The following is a 25,869-nucleotide window of genomic DNA, read 5'->3' as shown; positions in this document are numbered from 1 at the left end:
TAATCGTTTAAACATGGAAATTCCAATTTTTATAACAAAATAATACTTCTTCCTGAATAAGTCGACATTTGGCAAACAATTATTCAATCACGATAACTGTTTAATGTTCAAGATGACAACTCCTAAGAGTATCTAAACACTGCAGTTTTTCACTATGTATTATTCGCATAAAATTCTGCTCAAATTTGGTTAAAATATATTATATTAATGAAAAAGAACTTTGTACTCATTTTCCTTCGATACAAATAGGTAACGATACTTTTTTTCGATACAAGTTATGAGTAAAAGTATCGATACCTTGGTATCGGTTTATCCCTACCTACCATTGCCATTCTTCCTCGCTGTACTGTCATTGCCACTTTCCATCGTGTCTTTGCAGAAGATCGCACAACGCCGCGATATACGTTTGCGCCATTTGCAACGTCTCAAACTTACTGAGCTTGTGATCGGCGCCCAGACTTGGCACAACCTCCCTCAATTTATCGAAGGCGTCGTTCAAGCCATTCATACGACGCCGTTCGCGCGCGTTCGCGGCAAGGCGTCGACGTTTCAGGACGCTCGGCGACGGTGGAACGTCTCTCGATCGTCGTCTGCCTCGTCGGGGGCTATTAGTGGGCGTTATTTGTTTCTAAAAACAGTCAAAAAAGCTTCATTTTAATTTCGTACGATGTTACACGAGTTGGTTTGTATTATCCGTTGGATAAATATTCCTTAACGTATTTTGAATGTTGGAAAGGACTCTATTTTCATACAGTTTCCTAATATGGCATACGGGACTTCTGCCAAAACTATATCAACAGCTGTAAACCATGAAGTAATGACATCTTGGAGTAGATTTTTATATAAAAAGCAAACAACAATGCCTCCTTTGAACACCAGATGGGTTTTAGTCTGGATAGTAAATTTACATGTTCATCAAATTTTGTACACATGTTACCAGGGCCGTTCTTGGATTGTTGTTTTATTTGAAATGAATATTTTATTCCAGATATAAGTACGAAACTAACGCATAGTGTTTGTAATAATGATGTTATAGTTGATAAATAGCGACTATTAATTACCTGCAGGAATTTAATCCACTAAATATGGTTAAATGTCATATGCTATGTTAGGCTGTCCATAAAGATAGTTCCTTCCAGTACCTATACGAGTACTATTACAAAAATTACATATGCAATTAATTTGATTAAATTTTGTCAGTCTAAAATGTTCATAAATATAGGAAAACTTTTGATTATTATTCTTGCTAGTCCAAGTTTTACATATAATAAACGATCTGCGGCCGCCCCTGAGTTTGGTCGCCCTGGCGGGGAAACCTTCCGCACCCCTGCCAGGAACAGCCTTGCATCACTTGCATGTTACCAAAAATTGTGTTTTGTCTAAAAGGGGATACATTAAATCCTCGATAAGTATTCGAAGGCTCCTCGGCACTGAACATTAAATATTTCATAAACTAATGGCCATATGCGACTGAAACAATTACTGTGTTAACTCCTTGTCAGCACCGAGGAGCCTTCGAACACTCATTAAGGTTTTATTGTATAAACTTTCGATTATCATTCATCATATCGCTTTCAATGTATGGAACCTAGACTATTGTTTGTATAGATAAAATTTTAATTTTTTGGGTTGAAAGTTAACGTTTGCTTTTATAATCTACAGGTACAAAGTTTCCCAATATCGCATACCAACCATACCCTAATTTTGTATTATGCGAGATTGTGGCAACACCTTTAACTTATTCAGTTAACTATTTCCCCGTACAACAACATATATGGCTGCTGTAGCAGAACGTAGAACATAAAACAACGAATCAAACAAGATGGTTTATCTTAATGATTCTTGTTTGGTACGATAATTTAGTAGAACAATGTTAAATGACCAAATGTCGATTACCCATTAATATATACGTATTCCCTAATACCGCATATACAGTGCTAATCATCGGTTTTTGCACTTACCAAAAATGACAAGAAATATTAATACAAGAATTTTTCTACTTTTATGTAAACATATTTTCTTTTTGTATAAACATATCGGCACTTAACATATTTCCGTGTAACTTCATGTAATAGCAAAATACCTAACCGAATTTTTCATTAAATTACAGGGTATTATATAAAAGTGTATGATAATGAGTTTCCTTCATCTATAGGTGCATATAACACCGTACTGCCGTACTGTATCAGCACGAACATCTACCGGCATCGGTCCGGCAATCCGACATTCTCGCAAACAATATTTTATCTCATACGAAACGTGCATGTGCTATGGATCGAATTCATGCACAGATATCCTGAAATATTAGAAAAGACTTTTCATTCCCATCCCCTAGTCTTTGCCTGAACAAAACCGCCCAAAATCGGGGTAAATTATATCGGTAAAAAAAGGAAAATTTTGTACAATTTTTAGTAGTTTGTAGCCTTAAAAACATATCTCTAAAATATTTTTTGTTTAAATTCCTAAAAATGATTGTGGTAGATAACATAATATCAAGGATTTACTTCCAAAAGCTTAAACTCTAATCATACAAAAAATTAATATAACAAAATAAGATTACTAAAGGCAACTAGCATAAAACATCAAATGAATTAAGTCTTTCAAAAATATCAGAGAAATCATCTATAAGAACGCGTATGAACACAGACGAAGGCGCTTAAACATGCAAGATCATCTGCACATTTATGAGATGAGTAAAAAATTGTAAAAATACGAATTTCCATCCGCCATTTTGAATTTTTCAATTTTAATTACAACATTAGACTTGAGGTAGAAATAAAATATTTGATTTCTACAATAAATACCACATATTCGTAATCAGTAAATAAGCTCATTTTCTGAAATTTCGCTTTGCCACATTGGATTCATCATTTTGAATTTCGAAAATCTGACTTTAAATTCGTAAATAGCGACCAAAAAAGTTCACCGATACCGATCGCCTGAAAAGTCTGTATGTTTCGCTAAATATAAAGAAATGAGCAATGGAATTGCAAATTTATGCTAGACAGATCGATAAAGAATTTCATTACGAAGAATTGAAAAGAAAAGAGCTTCAAATTTACTCGAAAATTACGGCCTGTAAACTGATTTGAAAAAATAAGTCATTATGTACCACGTGTGCGACGATGAACACACAAAATGAAGTCAATCGGTCAATTAGAGCTTGAGATATCGTGTCAACCACTTCAAAAAATACAGTTTCGAAAATAAAACGTATTCGAAGCGTCGTGCGTTGCACACAGCGGTATGTGTGCCGTTCTCTTTAAAAGGTGTACAATTTCGTTAATTTTACGAATTCAGGCAAATCCTTCTGGAGACATATTTTCGAGAACGTATACTTTTATAGAATGCACCACATAACTCGACTTTTTGAAAGGTCTACACTAGAGTACCCCTTTAACCCTATAATCCAATTATTCGCTAACTCACCTGTGCGGACGTAACAGGTTCCCAACAGCTTCTTCGCGGCTCGACCATCATCTGCATCGGTTCGCCATTCTCGAGGATCTGGAACTTCTGTTCCTGTGGCGGCGTCTCGTAGCAATAATCTGGCACGATGTATTCCTCGGAGTTCTCCTCGTGCAGCATCGATCGCCGTGAAACGATGTGACTTATCGCGTGCTGCGGTTCGTACCTGTTGAAATCGAATTCGGGCCTCATGAACATCTCTACCCCAAAATTGTGCTTAATATCCAGGATTACGAGGAATTTCGTTGTCTGTCTCTTGTAACAAATATAATGTTCACGGTTACAATTTCGTGCATGCAAGCTCATTGTGCGCGAAACATCGGACAAAAGACGAGAAAATATGTGTTACACGTTGAAACACGGGTGGGCAAGAATAGAAAAAGTTAACTATCGAGATTTCGAGCTCACCTTTGAGGCGTCATCGGTGTCAGTACACCGAATGAACTTCTGTCATAGAAGTCCGGTGTTCTTGAATACTTTGTAACCACCTCATTTCCGTAATTGATGGGTTCGGACTCTCTTCGCGGCGTGTGCTCACCTTTGTGCCCGTAGCTCTCGCCGTACGAGGCTTTCAGAGGATCGTAGTTCGGGGAATTGTACGGCGAAGGATACAAGGAATCGTACGTTCTTGTGCCGGAGTAATTGGTCGTTATCATTTCGGTGGTCACAGGGTAATCCTGGTGATTGGTCATCAAAGCCATAATTCATTTAAGGCTTCATCAAATATTATATTCCTCTGAATACTTCTTATCGTTGAATATAGAAACTTTCCAATCCTCGTAATTGCTCTTCGACAATTTCCTTGTTCTATTTAAAGTTCCTTCCGATCACCATTGACTGAAACGATCGAGCATTGACAACAACTCGCGTTCCCAAAGAGATTTCTCAAATAATTCTTCAACTTTCTTCATAGATGGTTGTGCAACACTACTTATCAAACCATATCCAAGCAGCACGACTCGACGACACTGTCGTAACTCGACACCACTTATCCCAAACTGACAAACCAACAGGGCGAAGAAAGCTTCCCTTCTCGATCCTCTAACCTAGTTGCCATACACGCGGATGGTAGTAGTGTCAATTATATAACACGAAATGTTTTTAATATTCCCATCACAAACTCGTTCATTTCTAATCGAATCGTGAGTAGATCATGTTACCACAAGCAAAACTGAACACCGAGAAGATCATGTCATCGACTCGGCGGACAGCAACAATAGCAAAAGAAGTCACCGATCCTCGCGGCGTAAAGGTTGGAGGTTGAGTGTGGCGCGTGCCGTCCGTCCTTCAGCACATCAACATATGGTTCACGTTTCGTTTTATGTCCATTCTATAGGTGCACCTGGTGGGCCCATCCGTGCTCCTTCTGCAGCTACCCTCTCCTCTTCTTCGCCGGTACCACTACTTACCCCGGCTGAAGCGTGCCGCCTCGCCGCCTCGCTTTTTCCTTCTTCCCTTTTCCTGTCCGGCCTTATCTCCACGCGTGCACAGAAGCTGGACACTTCCTGAAGGGAAGGTGTACCTTGTTGATGTAGATAACACGGAAGTCAAGGGGAAAGGAGTGTACCTACCTGTTGATTTAAATTCCCGGCCAGCGAGTAGAGAGCCCCGCGACGAGTTAATCGAGGACGATATTTGAAGGGTGAAGGTTGTATTTAAAGAGAAAGGAAACGATTGGCCGGGCACGTGGGACGGTTTCGTTAGATGGAGTCTTAATTAGGAAACGAAGCCCATTTTCCGTGTTTTATAATGAGGCTGTGTGTGTTCCTGTAGAATACGTTGTGAAAACCGAAATTAAATAGAGATAGGTATATTGAAGGTTTTCAATATATATTCATTAAATATTGTATTTATTAAGGAATTAATAGTTAAATATAGCTTCATTTTTCGGCCGTCAATGTAGAATGAACCCTTAAATGGGACTGAATTTTGAATTCTGTACAAGATACTTTAGTACGTTAATGATAACACACAGATAGTGTTAAACATTATAAAAAAGACTCTATTTTATCGAATTTGTCAAGTTAGTAAACGCTGTAAGTAGGAAATTTGTTTGACTGGATTAATTATATTAATTAAATAAATAATAACATTTATTGGCTAAAAATTTTTAAATACATGCATAAACCCCGCAGTCTAGTCAGAAGTACATAAGATTGGCAATTTAATTATGAACAGAGTGCCGAATTAATGTGTATGTAAGTGCAAGTGCGTAGACTACAACAAATGTGACTTATTTATACAACATATGTAAATATATAATATAAAAATAATATATTTGTATAATTCATTTTGTTCTATTATAATGTTACGCTATAATGACAAAGTAATGTTTCAGTCTTTTCTTGTTCAGTAAAGTTCAGACTTTTCTTTGTTGTTAGATTCTGATGAGAAAGAAGATGTTAATTATTAAAAATTTCAACACATCTTACATGTTGTGAGTGCCTGGAAAATAAAATATTAAGATTAATAAATATTTTTTATGGGCAACAAAAATTACGAGCATCTTACATTTTGCGGGACGAGATCATTTAGAATTTTCAAACGCTGCTTCCAACACTGACGTTGCACTCCACGCTGAAAATTTATTTCCAATTACCGATTTTCCAGTCTTTGTCTCGTTTACACAGAACACACCGACAGACTTTCTCGGTTTCGTCGATTCAGTTCGGCGAAGCGACAGATGCTTTTATAATGGAAGCCACGGAATATAATAACTCCGTATAATATGTGTATCTTATTCGTCGGATTAAGAAGTGTAACGGAGGAAGTGAAAATATAGAGGAAACGGTATACTTACGCATGTGGACCGACGTCCCCAGATAAAAATTCATAATTAATTCAATATAATCTTTTTTCGTTACTTTTGCAACAACAATTCTAACATAAATTATTCTGCCAGACAATCTAGAATTCTACGAATAAACACACTGAACTTCGACTGATACTCGAAATATGTAACAATTTAAGAAACTCGCAGTGGAACAATAAACAGAAGAATTTAATTTATTGGTGAAATTCGTTTGAAAGTCATTTAATACAATATATGCAACTATAATCATTATAATTGTATTTCCGTTTAAAGACTCGAAGATGATCCTGAATTCGTGAGAAATGCATCTGATTAATACATTATGGTGTCTTCCTTTAACCGTACGTATTATGTAGTTTTCGTTAAAATCATTACTTACTTACGCAGCTATCGAAATATAAAAGTGGTTCCAAGAATCTTCTCCAGAATATCGCCTTCTGCAATCAGTACCTACACAGTCGTCAAGTTTTTTTTAATTTTATATTAAAATAGACAAAAGAAACTAATAGGTACTTACCGATGTAGATTTGAAAAATATCAGTATTTAACAAAATGGCAGCTGTTTGAACTTAAGCTTGTAGTTTCCGACATAATTATGCAACTTCTTTTGTTACTAAAAAAAGAAAAAATGCACGAATCAAACATTCGTATCGTGAACTACTAGATTTTTGAGTCTTAAGAATATTACCACGAAGTATCATCCAAATTGACTCAGTAGTCTTTTAAATATTTCTGGTACCGATTTTAAAAACTGCATTTCGAGTTAAACGCTTTCAAATGGCAGCCATTTTCTTCTGTTAATAGATATAGACATTAATTTTTCAGAAATTACTAAGGAAATAACATATAACAGGATGTATATGTTGAATGTTTAATAACGAATAATTCTGCATATACAAGAAATGTTTATAATTTTCCCTCTTATTTAACAGATCAAAGGTATGTAACCCCTTAAGGTAACTGCCGTGTTTTTTGTCGTATCTAGCTGGAGTTCCGTATAACGCTTTATAACTTCTATCAATTTTACCAATTTAATTTGGATAATTAATATTTTAAACTACTTCAAAATACTTAATTGGAAAAAAAATTTACAAATAAGTAGAACAAAGATTTTTTTCCTTACTGCAACAAAAATTATTTATTTTTATTTCTAAGAAAAAATTGGAAAGTTCGTCGAACAAACCAAAGGAAAACAAGCGACGTTGCCGCATACTTTGATCTTCATTTTTCGTTTTATTTCATCATTAACATATCTTTTTCTGTGCCATCATAATCTCCGTAAACAATCTATAACCACCTAATTTTTTATGAAAATGTCATTTTTGTAACTGGATAAGACATGATTAACTCAGTATCAACTACAGTTCCATAAGGCTCGCGTGAAAAAGAAATTATTATAACGTTTCTTTTTCAATCATTTATTGTTGACCTTGCGATTTTTATGGTAGCAATCGAAAGTTGAAGCTGTTAAGAATGTTCTGTTAAATTTTCAACTAAATTTATAATTATCAAAAATTTGCATGTGCCAGCTTGTCTCGAAGCATACTTACCTATATTTATAACGTTTCTTTTTCAACCATTTTATCGTTCACCTTGCGATTTCTTTAGTAGCAATCGAAAGTTGAAGCTTTTAAGAATGTTCTGTTAAATTTTCAACTAAATTTATAATTATCAAAAATGTTCATGTGCCACTTTAAGTCTCGAAACATACTTACCTATATTTATAACGTTTCTTTTTCAATAATTTTATCGTTGACCTTGCGATTTTTATGGTAGCAATCGAAAGTTGAAGCTTTTAAGAATGTTCTGTTGAATTTTCAACTAAATTTATAATTATCAAGAATGTTCATGTGCCACTTTAAGTCTCGAAGCATACTTACCTATATTTTCACACTGATAATGCGAAATCAACGAAGGTTTTCGTTGAAAGAGAGAAAAATTAGCAGAATGCAACGGTCGCAGCTCGGGGGGGAATCGCCTTGAGACAATTAGAGATATCCATCTTGCAGCGGGATCTAGCCACGCCGAGGGGCCCGGCCCGACCCGGCGGCGCGTGCCCTGCGCCAACGAACAACCAGGGCGCATGACGAAAGGAACTGCAAGGTGTTACCCCGGCGAGTGCAGGAGATTTCAGGATAAAGAATGCCGACTAAGGGGGGAGGGCAGAAAAAAAAACTGTCTCGGGAGGCACTCAGACGTGAAGACACCGTCCCTTTGGAGGATCGAAGTCCGTTAACCTAGGGAAGATGTAATAAGCTCGCTAATCGACGACAGAAGGTGTCTGCATTAAACGGATTTGTGAACTGCTTCAAGTAGCTCAGTGATGGTCGAGGATGCTCACTGACGCACAATATACTGTGGTCAGTTTGATATCATTATTGGGACAAAAAATGTTCAAATTAATTCGGAAATAAATATTTGGACCCAGTGCCTGAGTGTTTTAAGTCCACTTTTTTAAAACATGACATTATACATGCTTGCTGTGTCAAATTTTTCACTCTTTCTGGTGATGAAAAGTATTTCGTTCTAAGTCGTTTAGTTTTTAATATAGATACATAACGGTCTAAAAATGATATTAAGTTCATATTTTTTCTCTCAGCGCGCTTCTCTGTCTTCAAAATCGAAAAATAGATATAAGAACTAATTTTTGTATTTTGGAAATCAAAAGGAAATATAATTATCTTATGAAAAAATGTACAAACGGTAGCAATATATATAGAAGTGTTCTAGATACCATCACATACAGGCATACAGGGTAACGAAAACGTTGACTCTTACGTAAAAGCAGCAACTGTAACTCAAACAGATAGGTCTGTGTCCATTCCCTTTACCGAATTTCGAGGATCATTCAAACATAAATGCGATTCAGACACCGAAAAAAATTGTCGAAGAACAAAGTCGAACAAAAGACAAAGAGTATTTCCAATGTCATTATAAAAACAACAGCAAGCCTTGGTTCGCAGATACAGGCCTTACACGTGAAATTATTGTAACCATTAATCGTTGTAAATTCGATCATTATAATCTCGCTGCTTCACTGTCACGCGCAGGCATTATAAATGAAGCTAAGTGCAACTACAACTACGAGAAACAAGATTTGAACGACATAGTTTAGCAGTGTCCCTTGCACGGCACTCAAAGATTGAAACTAATTAAAAAACTAAAAAAATGCCAACTGTTTCTACCACAAAATACAAAGTTACTACTCAATCAGCCAAATATTGCAGCGTTTTCACATGAATATCACTTTTTAAGAAAATGTAATCTACAAATATAAGCCTGCGACATTTTACTCCATCGAAATCCACATGTATCTCTAAATATCGTTCATACATATGTAATTTAACAATCTATATTAAAACCCATGTAAAGCCATATAACTCTCATTGAGAGTCCCTTTGTGCTCAAATTAAAAAAAAAAAGTTCATATATTTAAAACAGTGTAAAGTTCATCACGTAGGGAATTAATGCAAAGTTCGCCATTTCTAGACATAAATACTTGCCTTATGTATAATTGGTGATACTTTGAATATACAATAGTAGCAGAAATTTCTATAGAGTCGTCTTCATTTTCATAGATATTTTCAAAGTACCACCAATTTTATTGCTCTGTCGTATCTGTTTCTGTATTTTCCTTCAAACAAATGGAGGTTACACTAAATATTAATACATAAATGGTGAAAAACAATTGTTAATTTCAACATTACTTATATAAAAAGCGCATCATTTTATAGAAATTTCGCAGTTTGTTTTCCGTTGAATTATATTTTTGTTCCTTTTTTAAATAAATGTTATATTTATTTTTTAAACCGATGTGTACGCTTTCACTAATTAATCCAAAAATGCTACGAAACATAAATTTTTCATTGCTGTGGAATAACTACAAGAATTCGTTAAAAAACATGGTGATTTTATAAAAATTTCCGCCAGTGTACTTACTACCCATCTGCTCGTATGATTGTACCTGGAATCATTAACTTACACATTTCGTTCATAACACGTACTATCATAAAATTCCATGTGGCATAATTAATTAATTACTTAACCAATTATGTAGCATAATAAATAATTCAGGACAGCAAGGGTTAATATCTACACAGTTTCAATGCAACTTTATTAACAATAACGAGTATAAACATTGAAATTCCTGTTTTCAGTTTTGTACGTTTCAGAATCGACTTCGAAGCCTCGTATCGCGTGAACAAAAGATACAAATTCGATGTTCCACGTTTACCGAATCGCATCGTACGCCTGCCGCACCATATGGCTCCCGGGGGTCGATTCCTTTTCACGTGAAATAGATCGTCCACACAGAATACGCGCCGATCTATCACATACGGCACGTGTACGTTCCACCTCCCGCCCTGAGGCTTAATTGATTTTCGTTCGCGTATACTACCCATTGAAGAAGTCATTCGAAAGCCGATAAAAACTTGTTAACGCTCGTCAGAGTGCACGATGTTATTCGTCAAGAACCAATTTTAATCGCCGAAGGGAGAAATGAATTTCAACAACAGCCTGTGGGGTACGGTGCAGACGATCTGATTAATTACCTTTGTCTCAATTTATAACCAATCAAATTTATTTGTCAATAGGATACGTTCAGATCAATAGACACGGAGGGTAATACATCAGTCGGACAATTATAACCTCGTGTTGGCAATATCAGTGATTACTTCAGATTTATAAATGTTTTTTTTTTTCAGAATGAAATGTGGAAAATAGAAAAACGGCGGGAGTATGCCGTTGTTATGCATTGATTCACGTACATTTTGTTTGTCATTTTATTATAACAATTCTACTTATATTCAAGCATAACTTTCTGAGGACAGAAAGCCTATTGTTGGGTTTCAAACGCCGTTGTTCGTATTGCATTCATCGAGGAATCACTGTAAATTGTACAATTAATAAATAGTATTGAAGTTTACTTTTACTGAATTTATACAAATGTTATTACACGTATGCTGTAAAATCGTACATATAAGTAGTATTTACGGCAACTGTTGTTTTTGTACAAACACAATTATGAATTGTATATTATCTTACGATTATTTCTATAACAAACACTTAAATGGGATATATGCGTTATTCATTAATCCCAGCACTATCTCCATTCCTATTCCTAAGTTTATTTTGTCAAAAAAAAAGTAGTAACAAACAAAAAATAATAATAAAGTAATAAATTCCGAAACTTAATCAAAAAGCGCGAGAAAACTGTAAAATCGAAAACTTTTTTATGGTAGCCATCTGATGAAGGTCGGCAGAACTAATTATGAAACGTTTTCAAAAAGCGCGGGGAAGCCCAAAATTTACATGGTGACACCACCTGGCGGTGACTTCCGGAACTAGATCAAGAAGTTCCAGGTTTAGTTCCAACCACAGTCGTATACAGTAGACATTCGATTCCCGCACGAGTCAGGACTATAGAGGGCTAAATTTCCAGGATCCAAGAGTCAAGAGTTAAAATACATGAATAAGAAAAAGTTTATTTCTTTTGGAGCAACGTTTGGATTCTCGTGGAAAAACAACTTTAGGTATTCAAAACTCTGACAAAGGGGCAATAAAAATACCACTAGGGATTGTACATCAATGCTTTCCATCCAAAACGAATTGAAATAACAAATTTTCGAAGATAGCCTGGGATATGTACACGGTTCATTCATTCATTAGTCGTAGGGTACATTGGAATGTAAGTTTTCGAAAAGTGGTCAAACAAAGGCACGAAACATATGGCTCTGACTTTGTTTATAACCATCGGAGTGCTGGAAAATGAAATTTCTGAGAAATCGTCAGTGCTCGTTGAGCTAACCGCAGGTATACGCAAAAAAAAAGACTCTACCGGCGTGTAATATGGTACTGAATATTCTATTTCGTTAAACTAGAAATTGAAGTGGGGCGAGGAGGGCAGCTACCTCCACCCACCGAACCTCCAATAACAATGCCCCTAAAATAGCCGAATCAACCCATCGTGAGTAGTCAAAGACGGCCTAAGGGTCATTCGTCTCGCACAAGTTGAAGTGACAAGACGTGAAGTGAATTCGCTCCCATCGAAGTGTACGTTATCTTTAGTTTTCACATTTAATCATTTATACAAACTATTAGTGCCTTCGTTAGTTCATTATCGTTATTTTCGTTTAATATTTATTCAATTTCGAGTGAATTATCGTAAATTAATTCGATGTATTAAATAGTAGTTAATTCTGTAGTACTTACGCATTTCTGATCCTATTTACAATCTTTTACGGGACACCTCGAGTACAATAGTTATTTATTTATAACGAAGCCATTGGTAATTTAATGTAATTGCTTGGTTTAAACGCGTTTATTTTCTGTTTCAGACCACCGGTTGGAAAGGACATGCCCCCTGACACCATGGCAGTAGCAACACTCCGGAAAATTGGTGAAACACGGTAATATGTTGTAACAAATAGGTGATGATCTACTATATATTTTTATTTTATCGTGTTTCTATTATGTCTCGCTGTAAGCATGATCGCGATTTTTTTTATTTATTGTGCAAAGATCGAACAAGACTTCTTCCGGGAAATATGTACAGTGAATTAAACTGCGCAATTGAAGAATTCAAAATGGCTACCGTGGCCATTAGAAAATTTTTATATTACTTTTAAACATTTAAATTCGAAATATTCGTAATTTGCTGTGTCACGGTCGCGAAATTGTTTTAATATTAATTATTTCACCTGTTTATCTTTATGGAACCATCGTGTTTGCATTTGCATACGGTTTCGGTTGTAAGTTTGATTATATAGATACTGCGTAATTCATAACGTAATTAAATAACGAAACTTTGATGTTTGTAATGATTTTCTGAATATTTACAAAAATCGGGACGTGGTTTAGATACAGAAAATGAACGTGCTTACAGCTCTAACAACAAATGTCTTTAATATAATAGATAAATATTAAATATATACGTATAACGGATTTAATATATTTATATTGAATTGAATAATTATTCTGTAATATTTAATAATGTTTAAACTCATGTGAATTATTGAAAGGCAATATTTTCTCGACAAACACGTGGTAGGATACAGAAACTAAAACAGTAGGCAGGCACAAGTGTGCCTTGTATTTCCCATGTACTTTTCTTTCAGAGAATTTTGTGGCCGCGCGCAATGCGGCCGAATAGAGTCAGTGTTTATATCGTACAAAATTTTTTCTTTATGCGGAGCGAACTGGCTCCGTGTAGAATCTCACCGGAGATGTTAGGTTTTCGTGAAATTAGAGCCAGTGTTTATTGCGTGTTATCAATTGCTGTCAGAGTGTCGGGACACTTTTTGCTTTTTGAGTCGCGAAAGTAGAGTCAGTGCAACACTAAAGAAAATATATTTGCGCAGCTCTGTTTACAGAGGATGTAAGTATCTTTATATTTTATTACTTACACTATTCAATTGAAATAGCTAGAATTTTGAGACGAGGTTGTAACGATTTCTGTTCCTTTTTTATCAGATTCATCAGGCGCTGTACCAACGACCATTGCAGAGGATGTCCTCGGGCGAAGCTCCACCAGCCAAGACTGTAAGCATCTTTAAATTTTTTTACTTACATTATTCGATCGAAATAGCTCAAATGTTGAGAAGAGATTGTGACGCATTTTTTTTCTTTTTTTCCAGATTCCTAGAGTCTTAGACGGAGCCCTTCTGTCATCGGGTGAGTCTGCATGTTTTTGTTCCTCCGGTCCCCAAACATGTCGTAGGACGATTGGTCCGAAACGACACGGGTGACTGGTTGTATACGTGCTTAATTTGGCGAGTACAGTGAACGCGGATATGCAATCATATCCGCGAGTAGTGACATCGATCTGTTGTATTTCTTAGATAGGCTAGGGTCTTCTTGTACGCCGCGTTTGATATTAGTAATACAATTCAGAAATATTTTCTATTGAAAGTATATTTATAAACGTATATTAATTTAATATGAAATATTGATCTTTGGTATTTTGGAGCCAGAAGTCCTATTATTGTTTAAACAGTTGATATATTTTTATTAATCGAGAACGTGGTACTATGTTATTCAGTTGACTAAAGAATGCAGTAACTTGATGGTAATTGGTAGAATAGTTTCAATGTAATGGTGTCGATATTGTCATTCGGATATAGTCGTCTAGTATCGTTTATAAAAATGAGCAGTAAGATTTTATAAAGTAATACTTGTAATAATACTAGTATTACGTTTTAAAATTTTACTGTCCATTTTCATAAACGATACCAGACGACTGTATCAGAATCACGATATCCAAAAGATTACATTGAAATTATTCTACTAATGTCTTCATCAATTAAGACGATTACATAAAAATTATTCTAGTGTTGTTTAAAAGTACGGTCGGTAGATTCAAAAACAATACCGAACTCATTAATGTATGAAATAAATGTCTACGAATATAGAATCAAAATAACGAAAACCACGCCGGTATGTTTAAAGTAGAGGGGAAAACATTGTGGTGCCTTCTTAGATGTGCATGTTACATACAGCAGTTAGCGCAATACCACGAGACACGGTAGCACGTTTCAAAAATTGAAACCAGTGTTTCAGGTTTCATTCATATTTCCAAATCACTATAAAGTATCGGTCCATAAAACGAAGACGTGTTGAATTGCGTTGTCTGTGCATCGGTATGCACATCCTCATGAAAAACCGTGTGTTATGGAATAATTTAACACGGGTGCACACGTGTTAAATTATTGCACGATCATTGTCGTGGTCGGTCGTTTTGATGCCAATCGCAAAGAATTGCATCCAATTTTACGTACACACGGGTAATATGTATATCGAAACGTGCTGGTGTGTACTCACGACCACTTCAATGGAGTGTGAGCGTTAAATGCAGGGAAGGTACTACTGTGTGTGACCAGCATGTATACAGTGTTCCTTAAACATATCGGTATGGTAGACGTACATGTATGTACGCAGAAGAAATGAGTATTTGTAAAGTCTGTCCTTTAGAAAGGACAGGGCCAGAGGTGTCCATCTACCACTTGCGAGCAGCATTCTTCCCTTCGGGAGGTACCTCAATTACGGGACTCTGGTTGACTCGTTTGAGTCAATCTGAGGTCGGTAGTCGAGGAAACCCATGAAGGGAGGCTTGTAATTGCTTGTAGCTAGTGGGTGGCATTTGGACACCTCTGGTAATAGAGTCAATTTTTATGATTGTTAGCATATTAATCACTTTTGATTTCACCCGTTAGTGTGTTCTTTATTATTCTCAAAAGTTTTATCGTCATTTATAATGAAATAAGAAAATTAATATAAGGTAAATTTATTTATCATTTAAATGCAGTATTAGTAAAATGTACAAACAAGCATTGCATATTGGTCAGTGATGCTTCATGAATATTCTTATTTGTATCGAAGATATATTTGTCTTCATTTATATCTTTAAAACAAGTAGGAATATTCCAGAAGCATCACTGACCAATATATAATGCTTGTTTGTATATTTTCCTAATGAAACTGTGAAGAATTATATCAAATACATACTACCACGTTACTCGAAGACAGATATAAAAATTAAGTAGCGCATTTTGATACACATAGATTGATCTAGAACGTAACGTTCTAGACAAATATGATATTAGAGACCATGTACAAGAAGGCATTTCGTGACGGGTAGACCTCTGAGTCAAAGTGACGTGTCTATGATACTTATATTATCATATATGTCTTACATTGGCTTTGACGACGAGATCGCCCGAGGATTGTTCAATATATTATATCTAGAGTCATGTATCGTACTGCAGAATCTTGCTTAGAGTCTTGACAATTAAATTATACAATATTAACAAATAATTATTAATATAAAGTCGAGTCACTTTTATTCCAAGAGAATATTAGCCCGTTAGAAGAGAATGAACTACGTAATATGTTTTTTAGTTAGGATTTTCAGGATATTGATTCCGTGTTCGTTGCTCAAACCCTTTCACGTGCCCAGGTGCTACTTGATTGGGTGAGAGCAACGGGAAACGATGACTTGATTTCATATAAATAACATGTGTATGCGACTGGCAAAGTTAGCTTACCGTGCACGACGTATTTTCCACTTGTGTGTATGGTTAGGCAGTGGAATTGCGTCGGTTTCAATTTCTATCAATTAACATTTCATCTGTAATTGTACCTTGGAACAATTTTTTACAATTTCCTGTATCGGTCGTACATATTCCTTTGCTTTATACAATGTCTATAATAAAATGTCCATGGAATATGTACTGATTTCGAGTCTCTCGTTATCATGCGAGAAATTTAACACGTAATCGATTTAAAGTATACCAAATATACGTACTTATAATAGTTAGAGATTTTTTCTATTTTCGCAATGGATGCTAGTCTTTGCCAGTCGATTTCAGGAAAATGGTACGTACCTATGTAGAGTGTTCAAGTTGTGTATTGCGCTCGGGTGTCGGAGGCGTCCCGGGACGTCCTCCCTAGGTGTTAGGCTAACTTGCACCCGGGCGTATGCTTGAGAACCGTGGAGTGTTGTGTGTTGGTGAGAATCTGTCTTTTGCCATTTCTTTTTAAATATAGGGTTAGGTAGGTAGGTAGCATACTTTCTTGTGTGTGAATGTACGATTAGATTATAAGTAGGTAGGGGCCGGGGCAGGCTATCACAGTCTCTAATCGGGTAGGCTCCCCCCATTTCGCGTGATAGTCCTGCTACCGGAGATCAATTGTAGCATCGATTCGAAACTGGTCCAGACGGAGCATGCTGTCTGCTTCTGGTTTCGATTTCGATTCTTCAAATTGGTCAAATAGTTGTGTCGCGGTCGCGGTCGGAAGTATAGGAATGTCGAAACGATCGACCTGCTCGATTGCACTCGTGGTACGATCGTACAAGACTCTTGCGAGTTCGGTTGATCGTCCACAACCGAGCAGTTTCAGGATTTCAGATTCGGGCGGACCGCCGAAGAAAAGAAGTGGCCCGACACAAACTGTGTATCGAAGAGGGCAGCAACGAATGGCTCTGCATCTTCGGATGCGGAGTCATTACTACTTTGTCACTGTACTCGCTTGTAGTTGTGTAGTAGTTAGTATTTTTGGCCAATGTATCGGCCCAACGACCAGCAATTTTGGGCAAAATCACGGTTTGAATTAGTGTTGCGGATGAGAATATATCGTGGGTTGCATTAGTTTTGTAAATTGTTAATATTGATCTTCCTAATTGCTTGGAGAATAGTGTTGCGAATGATGAAATCGTGTTTGTATTAAAATCATTTTTATATTTTCAGAGTAGTGTTGCGATGATGACTGAGCGCGATTGCTTATACTTGTTATTTGAATGAAAGTCATGTTGGATTAAAGATCACAACTTTAATTGATTCATATAGTCCTTGTCTTTTGTTGAATTAGTCGGATTTGGCTTAGTGTTGCGATCCATGAAACGCCCAAAATTATGCTGGAACCACTATCAGAACCATAAAGCAGCAGCTTATATTGTTGCAAAGAGTGGTTCATCGCAGCCCACAATGGTTGCACCGATTTCTTCAACCTAAAGTTAGTGTTGCGTATTATGAGATGAAGGTGCACGGGAGTTTTTTCATTTTTATATTTATTAAATTAGCGTGGCGAGCAAAGAAAGCACCACTCGCGTTTTTGAGAATCTTCTGAACATCAATTGACATTAAATGATTAGTGTTGCGAGTGATAAGCTCCCTACGTGGCTGCTCTCGGGAGTTTTTTTATATTATATTCAATTATTTAGTGTTGCGTAAAGAAATATAATATAACTGTCCACTCACGGGATCTCCTTTTAATAAAATAAAAAGTAAAGAGTGGACAGATTCAGCGCCCTATTGTGGCTGCTATTTTTCTGTTTCTGTATCATTTGCCAAGTGTTTGCGTTGGAAATATTGCTGAGAAAGTATTTATTTTGCTAAAAGAAGTGTTCAATTTTTTTTATTAATAACAAAATCATTCTTTTTTAATTTCTTGAACCACTAATATCTGCTACATACACATTGAAGATTATATATTTAGATTGAAGATTTTATTAATTACTGACATTTGACACAAGAATAATGAAAATTAAAGTCAATTTGAGATTAAAGTTTAGTCTTTTGAAGTAGGCATGACTATTTGTTGTTAGAGGTGTTAGTAGATTAATTACTCAATCGTAATACGTTACTTGCATACAATATTGATATCAAAATAGTGTACATTTTTGTAAATTTTTTGAATCTCTCTGCAAAAATCAAAGTTTCTTCGCGATTATTGCTAAATTTGACAATTAATGAAAAGCTTGCAGCTGAAAAAATATGCAAATGCAAATATGATACTTCATATTGATAGCAACTTTTCAAGTAGAGTCGCCGTTAATTCGTTATTACTAGCTCTACACGAGTACAATTTCAATTTCGATACAGTAAATTATGATTATTTCGATTTAAATGCTTTTATTATGTTAAATATTGATTATTGCATATCACAAATGAACTAATAGAGTTGCGATAAAATCTATTCTTGTTTTACCTTTGCACAGAGACATAATTCATTTTGTGCTTAAATTCATTTGCTTAATAGTCGAGTCTATTGTTCTAGTAAATTCATTTTTTTTCGATAAAAAAGACTAATATTCTTAATATTTTGTGTGTACTAACCCGTTTCCTTTTCAGCTTCTTATCCAACGAATTAGTTTGTTTTAGGCTATCTATCGAAATTCCGACAATGAACACAAGTTTGTCAACATGAGAAGATAATACTTTGAGTTTTTTGTTTCAGGTTAGGTATCGTCGTGGGATCAAATTTCAACTCCACCGAAATAAAATGTCTATAAAACCATATTATTATATTATTTAGTCTTATTATGTATATGTTGTTATTGATATTCTTATTGAAATTTATGCAAAATGAAATGTCCGTAACCATGTTTTATTGCGATATATACTTTGAATATCTATTATCGAATTAAAATACGTATAAAAATATATCGATATACTTTTATGCGTATTACATGTTGTTATTGAAATTGTTATTGCAATTATTATTCAAACTTATGCATAATGAAATGTCCATTAACATGTTTTGTTGTGATCTTTTCAACTTCTGTTTCAGGGATCGTCGTATTATCAAATTTCTTTGACTTTCTTTTTCAGGAATCATCGTTGATTCAAACTTCAAACTGAAGTATCCACAGCTAATAATAATGTCTCGTTCTAATCTTTCAGGGTCTGTTTCAGAAATCATCGTATGAAGACATCACATATGAAGACCAATAATAATGTCTTGTTCTAATCTTACAGAGTTTGTTTCAGAAATCTTCATATGAAGACCAATAATAAATAATGTAGTTTAACATAGTTCATCATAGACTTAATAACTGCTTGGTACATAGAATAAGTGCGTAAACAAAATGATCGATGGAACTTTTTTCATTCCATCATTATTTCCATTCATTAAGTTATTTCGTACTAATAACATTAGTGTATTAAGGCTATAGTCAATAGTAGAGTCAATATTAGAATATTAAGATAATATTAGTTCTAAGCTGAAGAACGAAGACAACCGACGAGGGAACTTAGTTTTTTATAGGTTTAGGCTCAAGAAAGAAGTCATCCGCCGAGGGATTTTAGTACCGATAGTATTAGATAATTAGGATTTAAGTTATTTATAAGGTTTATTGTGAAAGGTGGATAGATGTGGAACTTTGGATTCCATCTACCTGCCTTGGGCCTCCACTCGCAGCAACCTCCTCGTGGTGAGGCCTGGGCAATCGGTATTATCATCGGTAAAGTACTGTAAACTCATGACAATATCGAGCTAATGGCTGCGAACTTCGAATCTATCTCATAAAACCACGTTCTATATTACATCGAACTAGGATTATTTTAGAAATCGATATGAGATTCGAAGTGTAAAAATGTCTAGTACTTTGAATGTTTTAGAAAATTATTTTAAATAGAAAAAATTAGGAAACATTTTCACAGGACAATGATATAAATGGAACTTTAACACTTTGTTAAGTGTTACAGTGATATTTCGTTGGCCTCCGTATTAGCACACTGTGCCGAACGCGGATAGCATGATGTAGTCGTAAGGGAGCAATTGAATCTTATAGATGTATTGTACCGTAGCGCATCGTATTGTATTTCAAACTTTTATATCATTATAATTTATATGTATGTATGTATATTCCAGTAAACATACGTCAGCTAATATAAGCTTGATTTCATCGAATTGTCTTAAATATAACTGCATAAATATTGTACAATCCTATACTAATTATAGTTGTCTGGTTCAACAGGTTACTACAGAAACTAACTACTGCCTACGTCTTTTAAACTTGGGCTGTAGTAGTATCTGTAGAAACTACCATGGTTGCTGGGGTTACTATATAATTTGCTCACGGAAGCACGCACAAGTGTCAGTCAGATTTGGACAGTTGCACGAGCAACATTAGACCGAGCTCGAGACTCGTACGAGCAACAACGATAAAGGATCACGTTTCAAAATTCTTGCGCACGCTCCGTGGGTTCTATGACCCCACTTCCTCACACACACGGGGTCTCTGGCGCCACCACCGGGGGTTCTTGACCCCATGTTCTCATCACACGGGGTCTCTGGCGCCTCCTTCGGGGTTCTACGACCCCATGTCTCACCACACGGAGTCTCTGGCGCATCCTGCGGGGTTCTACGACCCCATGTCTCACCACACGGTGTCTCTGTTGCATACTCTTGGGGTGCTATGACCCCACTTTTTCACACACGGGTTCTCTTACCACATCGAACGCACAGTTTCACCTATACATGCAGAAGCATGTGACAATTTTAGAAAGAATTGGTATTTCTTAAAGGATTACATACAAATAATCAAATTACAAAACGGTTTCAGTTAGAAATGGCGTGCAAAATCACTAAAGGTGATTTATCACAGTGATCGCCGAATCACGATCACGGTCGTGATTTAACTTCATTCACGACCGTAATTGCGATTTTTTTCTCTTGAGTGAATTTGCTCACTGCGATCGTAAGTCTTTGATCTTTAAACAGAAAAATGTATTCAACATGATTTTACGATGAATTACATTACTATTCGTGTTTGTAAAAATCAGTGGAAGAAACAAGAATTCTAAAAGAATGATTTGCTAGGTAACATGTACATTATAATTTATAATCATTAATTTATTCATTGTTCTTCATTGTTTCTAATTATTCCTTCACTTTATACAATATAACTCGAATTTTTGTTTTGATGTGGTTAATATAAAATATACAGTTTATGTGTCGCGTGTAAAGACCTGTTAGGTTTCTCCACCAATCAGAAACGATCACGAGAAATCTGGCAAAAAAAAAAGCGTAACTGTTATTAATCATCCACCGTATTCGCCAGATTTTTCACCTGCCATAATTAAAGTGACATTAAAATAATATACAAGTTATTAACTTACTGATGGAGAAAATTGATATTCTACATATAAACGTAATTAGATACTAATTTTGATGAAAAATATTGATAATAAAGTGCATACAGGGTACAATCATAATTAAAATTCGAAACCTAAATTTTCAGGATTACCTTGATATTTTTTAAAATCAAAAGCTTTATTACATCTTTCCTTTTTTACTACATTTTTGCATATCGATTTCTTAATGAATGTTAACATTGTCATAACACCTGTTGTCTCCATTTATTTAAAGAAAGTATAAATAATTTTTATTAAACATCGATAAGTTAAATTAAATCTTAGTTAAGTTTTACGAAAGAAACAGTATAAACCTAATTATTTCCTAAATGTGAATAAGTATTTATTAATTTAGGTATTGCATTAACATGCTGTTGCAGTTGAAGATGTGTAATATGTTTATTACCCATATATTATTACTCATAATATCATTTTCATTTAAATTAATACACAGTATAACATTTCTAAATCCGAGAAAACGACGCGAAGGGTAGATAAAGTATAGGTTCTGTTGTATTTTATAAAACAAGAGGAGTTTGAACAATGCAAGATTTGCGTTTTAGTAACTTTATAGAATCTTCGGTAAATAAAAGATTATTATCATTGAACGGTGTATTCGAAAAATTTCTTATCTCTTACTTGAACAATTATTTTGCGAAGATTGCGTTTAAATGAACAGGCAGTATCAGTTACAGTGATGATAATTATAATAAATGATAACAACAATAGTAATTAACATATACGAGATCGTGAAACCGACTATGTATTAATCGTAAAAGTAAAAATGTAAATATATTTTTTTAAATCAATTATTATCGATTCCTAAAAACGCGTGTTATGAAATTCTCATAATATATCAATAAAGTTTTTTTTTTTTAAAGTTGATATGAATTTTTCTGATGCATAGTAAGAATATATATTAAAGACAGTCATTCGTTGAACATTTTGTTTCTTTCAAGATTACTTCCATTCTTTCGATTACGCGGTGGATGTTAAAAGAATGTGTTTGGTATTTGTACTTGATATGAGTGTATCGTTCCTTGAATAAGAATAATCTTGATATTTAAAAAAACAACTACAAAAAATTATTATCTGCTTTGACTATAAGCACTCTCTGAAAACAAATATAATTTAAATGGCTTCTTCGAGTCCGTCGTAATTTACTGAAACCTTACATCGAACGTGTAAATATCAATATCTGGCCTAATTATTTTCCATTTGTTAGTTTCGGATTTCTTGTTTCGTACAGCATTGATGTTGTCATTTAACTATTAACATCTATTCGCAGAAACCATTTTGACTGTTCAAGTATGAATCTTAGATTACAATTTGTGTTTAAATTGAAAAATTTTGCAATTTCGTATGTCAGCCGTATCCATATGGAAAGTAATTGCAACTTTATTGATATTCGAGTATATAACGATACTATGCGAATAATAATATAATGAAATTACATATAAATAATATTTTATATGACTAATAACTTAACTTGCAAGTATAAATAGTGCTGCGATGACTCTAATTTTAATGAGAATAAAGCATCGAAAATATTTTCTACATGGATACAGCTTACACTGGAAAAACCATAATAATTAAGAAACTTACATCAGCCCTCCAGACCAACAATATATTCTGTCATGGCACATAATTATTAAGCTTTCTTTGACAATAACATTTGTCCTAATAATTATTTTCTAAACGTGCATAAGTATTTATTTTTTTACTTGTATGGAACAGAAGAGAAATGGAACAATTGTTTTAATCAATCCCTAAGGGTACGATTATGCCGTGCGTGTGGCCCAAAGGGTTAAATATTAACGTTGTAACAAAAAATTTAATCTTAATCCCTTAAGGGCTTAAGTCATTGAAATGTTCCCATTTTATAGACTTCTTCTTAAATGCCAGCAAAACTTGTTTTCACAAGACAAAAATTCAACTTTTAGCAAAACAAACCGATTTGTTTTACTTTTATATGTATATGCATTGCAATTAACTTGCATAATAGGTATGTGCATATTCTATATACAGATTATATTTAAGACACTTGAAAATGCATCGTTCTGTAATTGCAAATCTTCTTCGATTAACGATAACCAGTTTAATCGTTTAGTTTCGCTCGAAAGTCTTAAAACGCAGACACAATTAAATACGCAGTAAAAACATTTTGTCGCTCATTGGACACGTGTCCAATTGTGATTATAAATGTAGTCATGTTTTACTCCACCCTAGCTTGCTCATATCCAACGAAAATTCACTTTTATATTGATTATTCATACAGGGTGTACAGCAAGACATGGGACTAATTTTAATGGATATTTCTACATGGCAAAATGAAATGGAAGAAAAGCATAACAAAATTTCGGTAGTTGGTGTAGTGTGTGTGTATCTTCGGCCTATTTTAATGAACATTCACAGAATAGAAAATCGCGGTTCGTGTCTAATAGTAAAACTCATTACAGTAGACATTCGTTTATTGCCGACCCTTTTATTCTCACACGTATTTCTCATGCACGTGCGCGCACCCCACTCTGTCATCCAGCACGCCCAGGTCGGAATAGATACGGTGTCGCGTTTCACTCGTATATTTCATTACAGAAAGCGAAGTGTATATAATATTGTTTTAATAAAATCTTCCAATATTTTTAGGTGTTTATAATAGTACAAAGTAAAACTGAACCAATAATACTGTTTTATATAAACGATTATTCCTGTAAATATTATATATACAATAATTAAAAATCTTAACCTGTATATAATTTTACAACTATTTCCGCTTAAGGAACAATTGAATATTTACGTTTTTTTCTTCGTCTTATTTTATCAAATAGAATCGCCCCTTAAAATTAGTCCCACCTATTGCAAAACACTCTGTATACTGATCTTGATGCTAGCGCTAAATCTAAATTTTCAAGTAAATATTCATTGAAATAAAATATTATATCAACCTAATATCATTTATTAAATTTAATATCTAGATCGATAATATAAATGACGATCGTTATTATTTATATGATTTATATCAAACTTTCTAAATTCTCGCTTTTGCTTGCTGTATCAAATTTTGTCCGTGCTGCCCAAAGACAGGAAACACCTAAAAATTGCAATTGTATTAAATAACGAAATGAACGAAACGCATAAAGCTATCGCAAAATTGATGCATTAAACATTTAAAAAACGCCAACACATGGCGATACATAGTTGAGCGTTAGCTTTGTTTCTCTAGAAATATTGCTCGAAACAATTCAAGAATCATATACATCGTGTATAACAGTTGCTGGACCTGTCGATGCAGTATATAAGGCCTGACAAATCTTTTACAAATCTAAAACGTACGGAAATACATCACTTCATAATTTGTTTCACTTGTAGCATTAGCTTCGCTTGGTTCATGCAACAGGAGTGCCCACAATGAAAACCCTCAAATTGTTTCGAACAATGTTGGTACATCGAGATTCATTCACGTATAATGGAGATTTTCAATTTTTGAACGATTCCCGCCACTTAAACTGATTCTTTCAATGACCTCATCACTGTGACCTTGAGCGACTAAAGCATCCTACCACACTTCTGAACGCTTGTTCTTTGTTCCCTTTTTATATATTCATTAGAGTACAATACCCGCCCTGTGTCCACGGTCTAATGGTGTCTACTATATAATAAAGTATGGTTTATCGTCCAAAGTTTCAGACTCTTCCAAGAATATAATCACGCTAAATTTCTTTACTACGTAAGTCAAATTCTCACTGTCCGCTAAAATGGCCATTTGCTAACCACCATTAAAAAGGTTTCATAAATTTATTTTCCAGTGGGCACCGTATGCTGAAATTTACACTGTACTGATGCAACTTTTTTGATAAATGCTTCAATAACAATGGAACCAAGTACATTGCGAGAAATATCGAAACTTCAAGCCATATAAGGTAAATGAATCCATCATTAACATACACTACCACTCATAAGTATTAGGATACCTGGCGTATATGAAGAAAATTTTTATATATTGTAACAACTATATATTATAGACCACTTTTAGTAGCAGAAGCGTAATCCATCGAGCTTAAATATCTCCTAAACAATATTTATTTCAAACTTTTAGCAATTTCGCAATGCTATGTAAAATTTACTGCCTAGTCGGTAAGCGTCCTAATACCTATGATTAGGAGTGTATGCACA

The 25,869-nt window shown here is 34.7% G+C and overlaps 1 protein-coding gene across 1 annotated transcript; it reads right to left on the bottom strand.

Moving 5' to 3' along the window:
* Nucleotides 1–349: 349 nt before the first annotated feature.
* Nucleotides 350–4,169, bottom strand: LOC107190352. The gene is made up of 3 exons (XM_015579146.1): nt 3,877–4,169; nt 3,430–3,634; nt 350–628 (listed from the first exon to the last, which is right to left on the bottom strand). The coding sequence occupies exons 1-3, from the start codon at nt 4,167–4,169 to the stop codon at nt 350–352; spliced, it is 777 nt and encodes a 258-aa protein (XP_015434632.1).
* Between the last annotated feature and the right edge of the window lie 21,700 nt (nt 4,170–25,869).

The sequence above is a fragment of the Dufourea novaeangliae genome, unplaced genomic scaffold (assembly GCF_001272555.1).
Source record: "Dufourea novaeangliae isolate 0120121106 unplaced genomic scaffold, ASM127255v1 scaffold177, whole genome shotgun sequence".
Lineage (NCBI taxonomy): Eukaryota > Metazoa > Arthropoda > Insecta > Hymenoptera > Halictidae > Dufourea > Dufourea novaeangliae.
This window is presented reverse-complemented; position numbering and strand designations above follow the sequence as displayed.

Coding starts and splice junctions, on each gene's coding strand:
- LOC107190352 (XM_015579146.1), bottom strand. CDS start 4,169: ATGGCTTTGATGACCAATCACCAGGATTACCCTGTGACCACCGAAATG. Junction 3,635..3,876: donor ACACCGATGACGCCTCAAAG/GTGAGCTCGAAA, acceptor CGATTTCAACAG/GTACGAACCGCAGCACGCGA. Junction 629..3,429: donor AACCTGTTACGTCCGCACAG/GTGAGTTAGCGA, acceptor GACTGTTTTTAG/AAACAAATAACGCCCACTAA.